Raw genomic sequence first — 15,574 nt, 5'->3', positions numbered from 1 at the left:
AAATTTGGATAATAAACATATCCAAAGTGATTGGGCTTTATTGTGTTTTTTTTTTCTATTATAGGAAATAAAATTAAACACCAGGATGAGTGAGAGGATCAGGACAAATTAGGGGCAACAATAACCTCAATATTTAAGCAAGACAGTATAGGCTAAGGCTTTATTTGCTTGAGCAAACCAGAAGACAGAGAGTTTCAAAAACATAGTTATAAAAAGGATCAATTGTGTGGGGGACTTCAATGAGATTCTCTTTCCCCACGAAAAGGAAGGGTTAAGATCGCAACTAGCTTCTATAATCCAAACATTCAGGCAATTTCTACATGGTTCTGGGCTTACGGACTTAGAGCTAAAGGGATGTAAGTTCACATGGCGTAGTAACTAGAGGGGTGGAGTAAGAACAATTGAGAGAATAGATAGGGTGGTGGCAAACTGAGGGTGGAGGTCACTTTTTCCTAATGCAATAGCTTTGTAAGTTTTGATCACTCACAAGTCCTGCTAGACTTGTGTCCCAAAGCCAACAATGGTGTACAATTCAAGTATGAGATCTTTTAGGACGAACACTTGGAAATTGGAATGTAAAGGAGATTGTGGAGAAGGGGTGGATGGATTCAGCGACGAAGGAAGACAAGTTGGATGACCTATCAACTATGCTCAAAACTAGTAGGAAATCTCTCCTTATATGGCAGAAAAAGACATTCAAAATTGCGAAAAAAGAAATCCAGAAGCTGAATGGGAAATGCAGAAAGAAAAAAACAAGCCGCACTCTGAAGGGGACTAGGCTCTAATCTCTGATCTTAAAACAAAAATATGAGAGCTATGTAAACATGAGGACCTCTATTGACAAAGTTCAAGGCTAAAATGGCCACAATGGGAACAAAATATATGAAATTTTTTCATGTTACTATTGTCCAATGCAGAGATAGAAATAGATTGGAAAGAATCAAGGATGACATTGGCTACTAGGCTGAAGGTCAAACAAACATCATGGATGCCTTCTATCAACATTACCAGGGAACCTACAAGTCAGAAGGCACACAAATCATTGAGAGCTTCCTGGAAGCAATGCCTAGAAATGTCCTAGAATATCTGAATAGTGCACTAATTAGTGTAGTAATATATGCGGAGATCATATAAGCTCTTAACCATTTAGAGAAGCCTTAAAATCCCTCGTCCAAATGAGTTTAATGGCTTTTCTTCAAAATCCACTAGGAAACGATTAAGGATGAGGTCTGATCTGCTATTCAGACTTTTTTCACGGATGGAACCCTTCCGCGGGAGTTAAATGAAATTGTTGTAGCCCTAATACCAAAGGTGTCGGGACCTGAGTGTGTGGCTCAATTCCGACCTATAAGCTGTTGCAAGTTCTTGTTAAAGATGATCTTGAGGATCATGGTTTCTCGACTGAAGGCTACCCTGAATGAAATTGTAACGCCTAATCATAGTGCGTGTGTAGGGGGAAGACTATTTCAAGACAACATTATGGTTGCCCAATAATGTTTCCACTGGATGAAGCACAAAGGTAGACAATTGAAAGATTTATTGGCTATCTAGAGAGAGCCCTTAGTGCTTACGAATTCCATGAGAGATGTATTCTCCAAGTCATGACTGTTGTTAGAAGGACCTCCTATAAATACAAAATTAATGGCTATCTAAGTAAGAACTTGAACCCAGAGAGAGGTCTAAGGCAGGGGGGTCCCCTTTTACCATATCTCTTTGTCCTTGAAGCTAATGTCCTCTCTCACAAGATAGAAGGAAAAATCGAAGGAATAAAACTAGCAGCGCGCTGCCCTAAGCCTAACGCATCTCTTTTTTGCAGATGATTCTCTTTTTTTTTTTCGCCAAGGCCAGCCCACATGAGGTGCACCTGATTTTGGAGATTCTCAATACCTTATCTTTAGCTTCAGGCCAACATATTAATACAATAAAATTAGGAATCGTCTGTAGCCTAAATCTGCATATCTCAAAGATGATACAAATAGCTAACGTTCTGAAGATGGAAGTGTGGAACAACCCATGCCAATATCTTGGTCTCTTATATATCTAGGGGACGAACAAGAAAAATTCTCTATCTTAGATTGAAGACCGTATTCATGGTAGAATGGAGAGTTGGAAGGAAGTTATCGGTGATCTAATCCATTCCCACTTATTCAATGACAATTGTTAAGTTTCCTAAAACCTTCTATTCATCTCTAATGGTGCAGTTGCTAGATTTTGGTGGGGGGGGGGGGTCAAAAGAGAAAAGGGCATACATTATAAAAAGTAGAAAACGCTAACACTAAGGAAGTGTGAATGAGGCTTAGGATTCAGAGACTTCATCTTCTATAATCTAGCTTGTTTGGCAAAACAAGCTTGACGCATTATCACTAATCCATCAACATTTTGGGCCTCTTCCTAAAGCCATCTATTACCCTACAAATGATTTCCTAGATGCCCCTATGTGTAAAAAGCTCTCTTGGATTTGGAGAAGCATAATGGAGGGTTGTGACTTTCTAAGACGAAAAGGAAGATGGTCATTGGTTGTGGGGAAAGTGTTAGAATCTGGGGAGATCCTTGGATTTGGTTAGAGACACTATTTTGTGACATTCCATATTATAAACTTTCTAATTTATTAAATTTATGCACCTAAAAAACAACAGGTGTCGTGTCCAAGTAGATATGCGAGATGATACTGACAGTGCTGAATTTGTCATATGGGATCGAGAGGCTTCTATATGGACCAAAAAGTCAGATGCAATTGTCCAAAAGGAAGCAGATGAGGTATAAGATCATGAATTGGTTTTATATTATAATAAATAGTGTGTGAATGAAAAATAAAATGTGATTAAATTTGATTAGTTTATTTTCCCTCTTATTAATGACTAAGGGAAAGTGGATAACTTGGATGCTTCTATATTATTTTTTATTTTTTGTGGATTATTTTCAATACATATCATGCTACAAATTTTATAACTTCAAAACAAAAATTGGGTTCTTCAACTTTACGTAGGTTGATGAGTTGCCGAGTATGCCAACTGTTGCATTGGATATTTATGTCGGAAAAGCTTTCATATTCAAGATAAAAACTGATAAGAGGCATAAAAAACAATTACAATTCTCACCAATTAGTTCACACATCTCATAAGTCTGTATGAACAACACTCAAGAATGTAATCAATTCATATATCAATATGCTTGAAGAGACGTGAAAAAGAATACTTGTAATATCTGAAGAAGTAGAAAAAAAATACTCAACAATGCCTGGAGAGGCAGGATAAATAATACTTGTTGCTTGGAGAGGTATGTAGTGTATAAAAGAATACTTGTTTTTCTTTGAAAGGTGGGTATAAATGAATATTCATTTGCTTGGAAAGACAGTGTATAAAATAATACTCGTTTGCCTGAAGAGGCAGTGTATAAAAAAATACTCAACAATGCCCGGAGAGGCAGTGACTAAAGAATGCTCAATGTGCCCGAAGAGGCACGTACGCTAATACTTGTAAGGAGAAATTCTTGATACTTGATAGTGAAAATCTTTGTTGTTGCTAAGGACTGGACGTAGCTCACTAATATTGGGTGAACCAGGATATAAGACTTGTGTGCATTATCCGCTACTTAACTTTATACTTTATTGTCCGCACTACTCATCTCTGGACTACAAGATTAACCAAATAAATTCATCTATGAATTCCAATAGAATCTAGTCAATCACGATCGAATTATATGGACATAATTCAACCCCATTGTTGTGTCCTCGTGCTCTAACCTTCATGATGATTTCCTTGTGGTTATGTAACCATATCTTGACCTTTTATCATTTTCATAATAATCCTAAGCCTAAAATTGTTTCATGTTGAAGAAATTTATTGACAATTCATTTTAGTGTGAGTTATGTATTGGAGTGACTCTACCTCATATATCCACAATGAGATATATGTTCTACAGTTTCCTATGAATCCCTCTTGAGGCAGGAGGTTTTTTTGTTTGCAAAGGACTTTTCAAGTATGTTCCTATTTGACAGCAAAAGAAATCAAAGACTTTTGCATCAATAATTACTCAAGCAAAATTCAGCAACCTTTTATTATGTTTATAGCTTAGAAACCATATAACTATATTTCATCTAAGTATAGTACTGGCTCAATAATTTCTATAGTTTTCATGTTCTGCATGTTCCCCCCTTACTCTTGCCAAACTGGAGCTATATAAATAATGTGCCGTAGGGATTTGAGATAATGTGCCACTGGAAATTTAGGGAATGGAGCTCCTCTTCATGAATTCTAAGGGTGGTTCCAGGAAGAATACCCCAAACAAGCTTCTTTTATCTATGTGCTACAACAAGATGATTTGGAGAGTCTTAATTATTCAAAAACAAACGTTTATCTTCTTTTTAATTTCTGAATTTCTTTCTAGATTTTATTGAATGCAACTTTTTAAATATAGTGTCGGTGTTGCTAAATTTGGTCGACGGATGTAGCGTCGGCCCTATGTTTCCTTTTTTTTGCAGCGGAACTCCATATTGGCGGGTGATATTCGTGTCGGTTTAAATCGACGCTGGGGCTACTTAGCCGAAGTAAAGTAGCACTGGCTAAGCTGACGCTAAATTGAAGAGTGTGTGTGTGTGTGTGTGTTTTCTCTTCATGTTGCTTGTGTGGACTTTGTGTTGGCGAATGAATTAAACATAATGTCGGTGTTGCTAAACTTAGGAATTCAATATAATTTCCTCTTTTACAATTCTTCTCTATTGTTTACTATTATCACTTTAACATAATGGTAGCTTGTTGGCACAACAATGTGGGTCTTTGAAATATGCGGAGAAAGAAGGAGGGGACGAAACAACCTATGTCGGAGGGGGGTACTAATGGGAGGGTGACAATGGCGAAGGAGGGTGAGAGGCATTGAAGGAAGGTAACGAGGAATGAGTGTGGCGGGTGAGGATTATGGGCGAAAGGAAGTGACGAGGGGTTATGGGTGATGGGTGGTGGCGAAGGGTGAAGGGGTGTATGGCGACAGAGGAGGGTGTGGGGAGACAAAGTAGGGGAGGGCGCTCGAGAAGTAAGAAGGGCAAAAGAAGGTGAAAGCGTGAATGTGAGGTCTGGGGAAGGAAGAAAGAGAGGTTAATGAAGAATGGGCGGAGGAATTGATGACTAATAACGATGCTAAAGTTTTCCGCCCATGAAAGTGTTGCGCTCAAGTGGAATTAGTGTTGGCTAAAATCGATGTTAAATTGGTCGGCGAATGTAGCGTCGGCCCTTTGTTGCCTTTTTTTAGCAGTCGAACTCCACATTGGCCGGTGATATTAGTGTTTACCCAAGCTGACAATGGAGCTACTTAGCCAAAGTATAGTAGCGTTGGTTAAGCGGATGCTAAATTCAAGAGTGTGTATTTTTTTCCCATGTTGCTTGTGTCGACTTGACGTTGACGAATGAATCAAATATAGTGTTTGTGTCGTTAAAATTGGAGGTAAAAACAATCTATTATTCTAAGTAAAAAAATTATAAATGAATATTAAAATTATATTAAAAGATTTTTTTTTTTGGAAATAATGTGGAGCATAGTTTTTTTTTTAACGAGTGGAGCATAGTTTTTGAAAAGGAGTGGAGCATTGGTTATAAATGAATCAGCATTGGTTAGATTTAGATTTAGATTTAGATTTGTTAAAAAATAAGAAATCTTTATTAAAAAAAGAACAAATCTATAACAAATCAGATATAGATATAGTATTTTATTTATATAAACAAAGGGTTTGGTGAAAAAGAAAACGAGAAACGAAAAGAGTTAGTTTGTTCGGTTATTCCTAGGTTAGGGTTTTGTCATGACAGAGACGATGTTAATGTTTGGCGGCGGCGGCGGCGAGGACAGAGTGAAGTTTGTGGCGAGAAAAAGAAAAGTGCGAGAAGATGTTGTTGGTAGACGCAGTTCTGTGTATGATGCTGTTGTTGCGAAGAAGAAATTGTCTCACTGGGAGGACCGACAATTGATTAATTCAGGTGTTGTTAGAAGAGGTATTCAGACTTGTGAATTTGATGATGATGAAGAAGAACACACAAAGGTTACTCTTCTTGTCCATGATACAAAGCCTCCTTTTCTTGATGGCAGACTTGTTTTCACCAAGCAGGCAGACCCAATAATGCCAATCAAAGATCCAACCTCTGACATGGCCATAATTTCCTGCAAAGGGTCCAATCTAGTCCGAAAAATCCATGAGAAGCAGAGTATGGATAAATCTCGCAAGCACTTTTGGGAGCTAGCAGGTTCAAAGCTTGGTGATATCTTAGGAGTTGAGAAGACAGCAGAAGAGATGGATGCAGTGGGTCAAGATGGTAAAATCGATTTACCTAAGTTTTCACAGCACTTGAACAAGAGGGAAGAAGCCGTGAGTGAGTTTGCTAAGTCAAAATCCATGTCAGAGCAAAGGCAATACCTGCCAATTTTTTCAGTGCGAGAAGAGTTATTGCAGGTCATTCGCGAAAATCAGGTCGTGGTAGTGGTTGGAGAAACTGGTTCAGGAAAATCAACCCAATTGGCACAGTATCTTCATGAGGATGGCTATACTGTAGGTGGTGGTATTGTAGGTTGCACGCAGCCGAGGCGTGTGGCAGCTATGAGTGTTGCTAAGAGAGTTAGTGAGGAGATGGAAACCGAGTTGGGTGATCAAGTTGGTTATGCTATCCGTTTTGAAGATGTCACTGGCCCAAATACCATTATAAAGTACATGACTGATGGGGTACTTCTGCGCGAAACACTCAAAGACTCTGATCTAGACAAATATCGGGTTATTGTCATGGATGAAGCCCATGAAAGATCATTAAACACAGATGTTCTTTTTGGAATTCTCAAGAAAGTTGTAGCTCAACGTCGCGATTTCAAGCTAATTGTCACTTCAGCTACCCTCAATGCACAGAAATTTTCAAATTTCTTTGGAAGTGCACCTGTTTTTCATATTCCTGGGAGAACATTTGATGTGAATACAATATGGAGTAAAACCCCTTGTGAAGACTATGTGGAAGGTGCAGTGAAGCAGGCTATGACTATTCACCTAACCAGCCCTCCAGGTGACATCCTTATCTTCATGACTGGCCAAGATGACATTGAGGCAGCTTGCTATGCCCTTGCTGAAAGAATGGACCAGATCATGGTGTCCTCTTCTTCTTCAAAGAAACAAGTTCCTAAACTATTGATCCTTCCCATATACTCTCAACTCCCTGCTGACTTGCAAGCCAAAATTTTTCAGAAAGCTGAAGATGGAGCCCGAAAATGCATTGTCGCCACTAATATTGCAGAGACATCCTTGACTGTGGACGGCATTCACTATGTCATAGATACAGGCTATGGTAAAATGAAGGTGTATAACCCTAGGTTGGGCATGGACGCTCTCCAAGTCTTCCCAGTTAGCCGTGCTGCTGCGGACCAGCGTGCTGGTCGAGCCGGCAGAACTGGACCCGGTACTTGCTATCGGCTGTATACTGAGAGCGCTTACCTGAATGAGATGCTTCCCAGTCCCGTTCCAGAGATCCAGAGGGCCAACCTCAGCAACGTGATCTTGCTGCTGAAATCCCTCAGAGTTGAAGACGTGCTTGATTTCGATTTCATGGATCCACCCCCGCGAGATAACATCCTCAACTCTATGTACCAGTTGTGGGTGTTGGGAGCCCTGAACAATGTAGGAGGATTAACCGATCTCGGCTGGAAAATGGTCGAGTTTCCACTCGACCCTCCGCTCGCGAAGATGCTTCTGATGGGCGAAAAGCTAGGCTGCCTCGAGGAGGTTCTAACCATCGTCTCGATGCTTTCCGTACCATCCGTTTTCTTCCGACCCAAGGACCGAGCTGAGGAGAGTGATGCTGCGCGGGAAAGATTTTCCGTTCCGGAATCCGATCATTTGACCCTCTACAACGTTTACCAGCAGTGGAAACAGCATGACTACCGAGGGGATTGGTGCAATGACCACTTTTTACATGTTAAAGGTCTACGAAAGGCTAGAGAGGTTAGATCCCAGCTGCTCGACATCCTCAAGAAGCTTAACATTCCCTTGACCACATGCTTTCCTGATACTGACATTGTCAGAAAAGCGGTTTGTTCCGCCTACTTCCACAACTCGGCCAGATCAAAGGGGGTACGGGAATACATCAACTGCCGGAGTGGGATGCCGTGCCACCTTCACCCCAGCAGCGCTCTATACGGTATGGGTTGCACTCCCGAGTACGTTGTCTATCACGAGTTGGTCCTGACCTCGAAGGAGTACATGCAGTGTACCACAGCAGTGGAGCCCCAGTGGCTGGCCGAACTGGGACCCATGTTTTTCTCTATTAAGGAGTCTGATACATCGTTACTGGAACACAAGAAGAAACAAAATCAGGAGAAAACAAGCATGGAGGAGGAGATGGAGAATTTGGAGAAGGTACAAGCAGAGGTTGAGAGAAAAAGGAAACAGAAGGAGAAGGAAAAGATGGCTCAGCATCAGCAGCAAATTTCCATGCCAGGTTTAAGAAAGAATTCTTCCACATACATGAGACCAAAGAAGCTTGGTTTGTAAATATGTTGTTATATGTGCTGATTGTAATAAGTTCTTTAGGTTGAAATTGTTGTTGATCTCTATGAGGGATGATATATTTTATGTCTGGTTTTTCAGTCCAATTATCTCATAATATTAAAAATTCCATTTTCAGAAACCTTGGAAGCTATAATGGTGGAAATTTACCCGAGGCCCTTAATTTTAAGGGCATGAGTAACTGGTAAGTTTTGTTCTGTCATTTAACATGTCACTTCTTATTGTTGCTAAGGTTTAATAGAAACGCTGACTAAGGTTTCACCGGGAGACTCTTTATTAAGGAAAGAATACGTTAAGTTATTTCTTTTTCCATAAGCTTGGGTGAGGTGTCAGATAGAATCCCTGTTCGATTGTTTTTTTTTTTACTGAAATCACTCATAAGTGTTTTTATGTATGAGGAACTTTTAACAAGTCATCGCTTTTTGATAGGAATAGGTTCATATGAGGATATATTGGTCGTGGACTATAACATAAATGAATCCCTAACTCAACCCATTCATTCATACCAGTGTAGTATAGTGCTTCAAAATTGGATACAAAATATGATCAAAAAAGAAGATAAAAAATTAGAAAGTCATGTCTTTTTTGGCTTTATTCCCACAACACAAACTGCATATGTATGATGTGTTTCCTGTCTTTTAGCTGTGATTTGATGCACCTCCATTTTTCATTTTGCTTTGCACAAAAAAAAAAGGACAATAGGTATTTAAACGATCTACAAGTGTTTGAATGTACGCTGTCTGTGTTTTCTTTGAATGATGAGATCATCACATAAATTTTCCCTTCTCATGAATGTGAACGGTATCCTTTACTGGTTTTTCTAATTCTCATCTAGCTTTTCTTTATAAATTCAAATGATGCTCAACAGTCTTCAAGCAAATGATGGGAAGTAATGAGTTATACTTTTACATGTTCATGCAATTATCTGTGCTAAAAATATAATCAGTTTTAAGTTTTTACTAGCTTACTCATTTTCCTATTCTAAAATTTAAACAGATCAATACTTTTCATTTCAGGAATAGACATTTTTATTTATATATTTACTGGTTTTGAAAGTTATTGACTACTTTCGTTTGTCATTCTAAATTGCTAGTTATTCCTAGATATATTTGCATTAAGTTTGACAGATACTGAATGATAGATCATCAGGATTTCTTGTGTCCATAGAATGGATTTTCATAATTTCTTTAGTCTCAGCTTGAGTTGTGCCTAAAGTTTCTAGCTATACGCTATTCAGTTCATATACATTTTCTGTTGATTTTTGTTTATTGGCATTTCTATTTAAAATTTGAATCTGATTGTGCTGTGTTTTTTTATTACAAGTGAGTCTAGATCTAGAACTTCTTCTGTTTTGAAATCTCAAATGCCCTTAAGATTTGAGTTTGAAAACTTTACTGTTTGAATGCACTTAGCATGCAAAATCATAGAAGCTCTTGTTATCCTGCCAAGAGTTCTTGCAGTATTGGTACAAAAATGAGCCACTATTAGTAGTTGGTATTACTAGATGCAAATAGAAAATTCTGGGTCCAGCGAATGAATGTAAATATAAACTTAAGGAGAATACAGTCTATACAGAGTTCGTCTCCTTAAGTGGTTGAGCTCCTCTATACAGAACACACAAAGCAGCTGAGGCTTCACTTTGGAGTTGTAGAAAGTAGAAACTCTGCTGGTGGTAGATATTGAGATGAGGTCTGCACATGCTTTAGAGTTTAGACAGAGCTTACCTTTGCTTACCTCTTACACAAGCTCTACATTTTTTTAAATCATAGATCTAGATTCACTTCTGTGCCTAGTCTTAATTTCAAACTATCCTAAAGTTACTTTTATAGTTTTATAGAAATTAACTTCATATCACACACTACTGATGAAGTTTGATAATGTACCAAAGAAGAAAGCGAAGATTCAATGTGGTGATTAAGTAAGTGGGGTTAAGATCCTCTCTTTTTTCCTTGGGAACAATATAAGATCAATTTGGAGAAAGAAAGACAATTCTTCTGCAGATTATTTTTTTGACTCTGGCTCAATAATTGAAGGGTACACCTGTCCTTCTACAATGTTTTTTATCTAGAAAGTGGTGACTGAGGGTTAGTGTCCCACAATTCAGTAGGTTGGTTGGTGCTCAATGGAATTTCAGCAATAGAAAGGGAGCTGGTCATGTTGTGATTGAACACATGGTGGCTAATGTAGGAATTAAGAACTAAGAAGGAAATTAAGAGATTAATTATGTATATGTGGAAACGAAATAGAAAATCCATTTTCATTATTTTTCTTCTTCAAGCTATCTTTTGCTCTTGTATTAGATAAGCATTATAGGTGGTTGGAAAATTTTCCAATTCCAATGGGACTCATCATTGAGTTTTGCGTTTTCTAAATTGTGATTGCATATTTTCTCACTCACTCAAAGTCAAAGTGGATGAAACTTTCCAATTTTCAGATCTGATCGAAACCTTTCCTGAGGTTCCAAGGATATCAGTTTCATTCACCATAGCAGTCCCTTGGGTAAGAAAATGTAGGTGGTGGTGCTGTTTCATTCTAAGATGTTTTTGTTTTATGTGCCTAATGTCCTGATCTTTTGATACCAATTTTCAGAAATAAGAGAGGGAAGCCAATAATTATTGACCCAAGGCTTTATGCGTGTATAGTCTTAGAGGTATTTTAGTGATAACTTAATGTTCAAGCATTTTGTTGAGATGTACTATTTAATTTCAACACTGATGGAATTTAATTTCCCAGCACAGTATGACCTTGCTCCCCTGTGGCTTATCTACTTCAATGCTCAGAGGGGAACTGGTGCGAGAAGGCGCTATGCTAGCTAGAGTGCAAGCAAAGGCGGTCAAGTATAATTAATTAATCTTCCTTTGATGCTGCTATGAATTAAGTATGAAGGGCTTCACCTTCAATAGTAGAAATTCTCACATGTCTCCATGAAATAACTTGCAGAAGGGGAACCATTCTCTTTTCTGAGACTCTGAGTGATATATGTTATGCTTAGCTTTTTATCAAATATTGTATTGTGTATTATCTCTTTCTATCTAACAAAAAGCTCTTGAATCAGATCTCCCTCCTAACCCTCATCTTTTTTTTATCTCTTCTCCCTCTCTCAGACACTAAATATTTTTCTCCCATGAAGCACATGCACTATCAAAGGCTACAACTTTGTCGTTGTCACCCACCCTCATTCCACCTTTTCCTTCCTTCTTTCAATACCTCTATATCTGGAATAAACGCTAAGTCATCTCCTTCCCTCAATCTATCTTCTCCTGATTCAGATCTCCTCCTCTTTTTTCACATCTTTTAATCGATTTCCGTAATTTTCTCCATTTTCATTATCCTACCTCTTCTTCATTTGGATTACAGTGACTGCAGTATGTGGTCTGATACTCCATCTTCTTACTTTCATTTTAATTATTCGTTAATTTTGTGTGACAGAACTTATCATCTCTGTGGCGGACGTCGGAAATTTGTCGACTTCAGAAATCAAGCATTTGTAAGTCATTATGTGTCGCGTGGAGTTGTTTCCATGGTTTTTTAGTTTCCATTTTTTGTTTTTTCCTTGTGAACACTTAATTAACCACTGAAAAAGAGAAATCGTACAAGAGAAAGAGAAGGTTAAAACTTCTTTTTGAATTGACTGAGATCTGAAGAAATGGAGCAACCACTATCAAGGTCATGAAGCATGCCGAGATATTTTAGAGCCTCATCTCCGGAGTCCATGAAGGTAGCTGCTTAATTAATAACAAGCCTTACATGGGAACAAAATCACACATTGAAATTAAATGGTGTGCAATTAAATGCACCTGAATCAATACAAATGATTACTTGATATTTTGAATATGACAACCCAGTAATCTCTAATTTTGGCAGGTAATTTGTGGCAAGGAAATATCTTCACTTTTTAATAGCAGCTCAGGTGCTATCATTATGATTTGAACAGTTTCACTAATTCTGGCATGAGTGGCATCTAATCTTTGTTTCCATCCATCATTCTATGTTGCAGGGTAGAGAATTAAGAAATGCAATTGAGAGTCTAGAGCTAACTGGTCGTGATGCTGAGGCTTTGAGCAAGCTCAGGCATAAATTAGAAGATGGGGCATTCCCGATCTGTTCTCTCTCTCTCTCTCTCTCTCTCTCTCTCTCTTACCTATTTTAATTCTGAAATGTTGCATATTTATCAAGAACACTTCAAATAATCACACTGATCTGGTTTTTGAATTGGATACTATGATGAAAAGAGGACCTATTTCCTTGATAGCATATTTACTGCAAGTTCAACAATTGAGAGTCAAGCATGTTTTGTAAATGGGATTCGCATCTAATTCCTTTTCTACATCATTTTCTCAAAATATTAAAAGCTTACAAACCATTTTTCAATATGCTTTCTCTCTTTGTTATCGTCTTCGTTTGTAGGCTCTTATGGGTGCTATTTGAAACCTTAATTGATTGGTTTTGTTTCTTATACATGGGATCTTAGGACCCATGTTTTTGTCTATTAAGGAGTCTGATACATGTTATACTGGAACATAAGAAGAAACAAGAAAACAGCCATGGAGGAGGAGATGGAGAATTTGAAGAAGGTACAAGCAGAGGTTGAGAGAAAAAGGAAACAGAAGGAGAAGGAAAAGATGGCTCAGCATCAGCAGCAAACTTCCGTGCCAGGTTTAAGAAAGGGTTCTTCCACATACTTGAGACCAAAGAAGCTTGGTTTGTAAATTATGTTGTATATTACTTTGATTTGATATGTTGAGAGAGGGAGGGGGAGGGAAAAGCCTACGCACTGATAATTCGGTAAAAAGTGTAAATTGTTGATTCGTTCTCCAGGTTGAAATTGTTGATCTCTATGAGGGATGGTCTCTTCATATCTGTTTTTTCAGTCGAATCATCTCATAATATTAAAACTTTCATTTTCAGAAATCTTGGAATCTACAATGGTGGAAATTTGCCGGAGGCCTTAATTTTAAGGGCATGAGTAACTGGTGAGTTTGGCTCTGTCATGTAGCATGTTACTTCTTATTGTTGTTAAGGGATATCATTGTGCTTTGCTAAAGGTTTAATAGAAAAGCTGACCAAGATTTCACCAGATAATTTTTATTAAGGGAAGAATAGGTTAAGTTGTTTCTTGACCTGCAAGCTTGGGTGAGGTTGTCATTTTATAGCGCTTTATTTTGTCATTTTGAAGTGCTTGAGCGCCTTCACAAGCGTTTTTGCATCTTACAGAATGCGCTCTAAATGATCATCATCAAAACATTCTGTCACTACTGATACACATTTTAAAGCCGTTTTGTATATGGAGTATGGACACAGACTACAACGATTTAAATAAAAGCGATTTAAATAAAAGCGCTGTAAAGTGGTAAGACACATTTAGCATACAAAATAGTAGGGGTGTTCGTGGGACGGGTTCGACTAGACTTTTAGACGGTCCTAAATGTTAATTGGGTCAGTTTTTAAACCAGAACCCGTCCCTAGACCCGAAGAGATTCGATAGGTAAGGATTCAACTTAGATCAGGTCACAAAAACATTTGGATTGGCCCGAAGGACAAATTCAATTTAAATTTCAAATTTCTAAGTGTTTCCTTTGGTCTTTCTAGAATCCTTTTATTTGAAAAAACAAGCTGATCATGTTACTTTTATTTCAGGGAGGACGAATTCATGCTTTAGAATGTACATTTAAAAGCAGCTCTTTTCGTTTGGGCTTAGAGTTTTCTTCTGTGGGTAATTTAGAGTTCTAATCTTTTTTTTTATTGTGTATACTGGTCAAATATTTAGAAGAACCAATAGAGTTTTCATACTTTGTTCTACCCCTCTTATTAATAAGCATAGCAACTATGCTTGAGTCCCTCCATGATTTTTGCTTCTTCTTGAATTAAGTGCAATTTGTTGTTCACTTAGGGTAGTTTTGAGCTTCAATTGATGCCAGCCTTTTTCTATATGCAAGTTGGCTTCCCTTATCCGAATAGGTCTCTCAAGTCTTCCAGCACCATCTGAAGCATTATTTTGTGTACTTCTGGTGAACAGTATTGTCAACATGTTAACAATGAGATAAATAAAATGTTTACTTCAAATAGTGAATTTATGGTTTATGAATTTGTTCTCAGCCTCAAATCCATAATTTAAGGAATCTATATCTATTATGAATTTTTATATGCTTCCTAAATTTATGCACCCAAAAAAATATATGCCTCCTAAATTTTACGAGAAATGGTCACCATTTTTGAAATGTGACGGTTTCAGTTATGTTACTTATGTAAAGCCTATATTAAAAGACTATTCAACAAAAAAAAAACTTTTAAGACAAATCATCACCATTTCTAAAATGTAACGAATTCTTTTATTCCGTTATTATTTTTATATATTCCACTTTTACATCGAAAAAAGTTGTTCAAAAAATTGAGTTATTAAGACAAACGTAAGTTAATTTTCATCTCAAATTTAATCATAAACTGTGAGAGGAAAAGATCTTAATCAATTCGAACTTATTGAGCAAATTCATAAATTGTGAGAGAGAAAGATCTTAATCAATTTGAACTTATTGAGCAAAATAAAGTAAATTTCATGAGAATTTGCATTGAAAAAATTCGAAATAGCATGAATGGTTAATTGCAGAAATAAACTTCGAAATACTTCTGCAGTTTAATTTCATCAGTTCTTTAGTTTATTGATACTCACCAGAGCACTAGTCTTTCAAGTTTCAATTTAACACCAGACAACTTGTTCTTGTGTTTATTCATATTTTCACAATTGAATCAGTGCTGCTCACTGAAGCATCAAATGTATTTGATTCTAGCACTAAAAAACAATATTGCTAGTTTTCTTGTTTTAGATCCACCTAGAACACTAAAAGGCAAGATAACTTGTTTTTTACCTTGAAAATGCACAACACACTTTTGTAAGTAAACCACTAATCCTAAAAAGCCAAGAGCACCTTTCACATATTGACATTTTAGATACATTTATTTATTTTACACATCATTATTACATTTTTTAGAAACAAATGATTATTACTTTTTGCATATTTGGATGCATAGTGAAAAATTACAGTTAAATCAAAA

The 15,574-nt window shown here is 37.3% G+C and overlaps 1 protein-coding gene across 19 annotated transcripts; it reads left to right on the top strand.

Moving 5' to 3' along the window:
* The first annotated feature begins 5,719 nt into the window (after nucleotides 1–5,719).
* On the top strand, nucleotides 5,720–14,367 carry LOC130726468 (pre-mRNA-splicing factor ATP-dependent RNA helicase DEAH7-like). 19 transcript variants are annotated; one of them, XM_057577740.1, is made up of 10 exons: nucleotides 5,720–8,501; nucleotides 8,643–8,708; nucleotides 10,959–11,023; nucleotides 11,114–11,174; nucleotides 11,263–11,361; nucleotides 11,954–12,011; nucleotides 12,169–12,242; nucleotides 12,389–12,434; nucleotides 12,522–13,497; nucleotides 14,162–14,367. In XM_057577740.1, exons 1-2 carry the CDS (start codon nucleotides 5,789–5,791, stop codon nucleotides 8,699–8,701), a joined length of 2,772 nt encoding a protein of 923 aa, XP_057433723.1. In that variant the 5' UTR covers nucleotides 5,720–5,788; the 3' UTR covers nucleotides 8,702–8,708; nucleotides 10,959–11,023; nucleotides 11,114–11,174; nucleotides 11,263–11,361; nucleotides 11,954–12,011; nucleotides 12,169–12,242; nucleotides 12,389–12,434; nucleotides 12,522–13,497; nucleotides 14,162–14,367. The 19 variants fall into 19 exon arrangements, with proteins under 19 accessions (XP_057433723.1, XP_057433728.1, XP_057433716.1 ...); XM_057577745.1 differs by having other exon boundaries at nucleotides 11,263–11,402; XM_057577733.1 differs by having other exon boundaries at nucleotides 11,954–12,242.
* Nucleotides 14,368–15,574: the final 1,207 nt, after the last annotated feature.

The sequence above is a fragment of the Lotus japonicus genome, chromosome 6 (genome assembly GCF_012489685.1).
Source record: "Lotus japonicus ecotype B-129 chromosome 6, LjGifu_v1.2".
Classification (NCBI taxonomy): Eukaryota; Viridiplantae; Streptophyta; class Magnoliopsida; order Fabales; family Fabaceae; genus Lotus; species Lotus japonicus.
The sequence above is the reverse complement of the archived record's forward strand: the minus strand, read 5'-3'. Positions and strand labels throughout refer to the sequence as shown.

What these genes read in the sequence shown, in the direction of transcription:
- LOC130726468 (XM_057577750.1), top strand. Translation starts at nt 5,789, where the DNA reads ATGACAGAGACGATGTTAATGTTTGGCGGCGGCGGCGGCGAGGACAGA. An exon ending in CATGAGACCAAAGAAGCTTG is followed by an intron (nt 8,502 to 8,642) that starts GTTTGTAAATAT and finishes TTCCATTTTCAG; the next exon opens with AAACCTTGGAAGCTATAATG.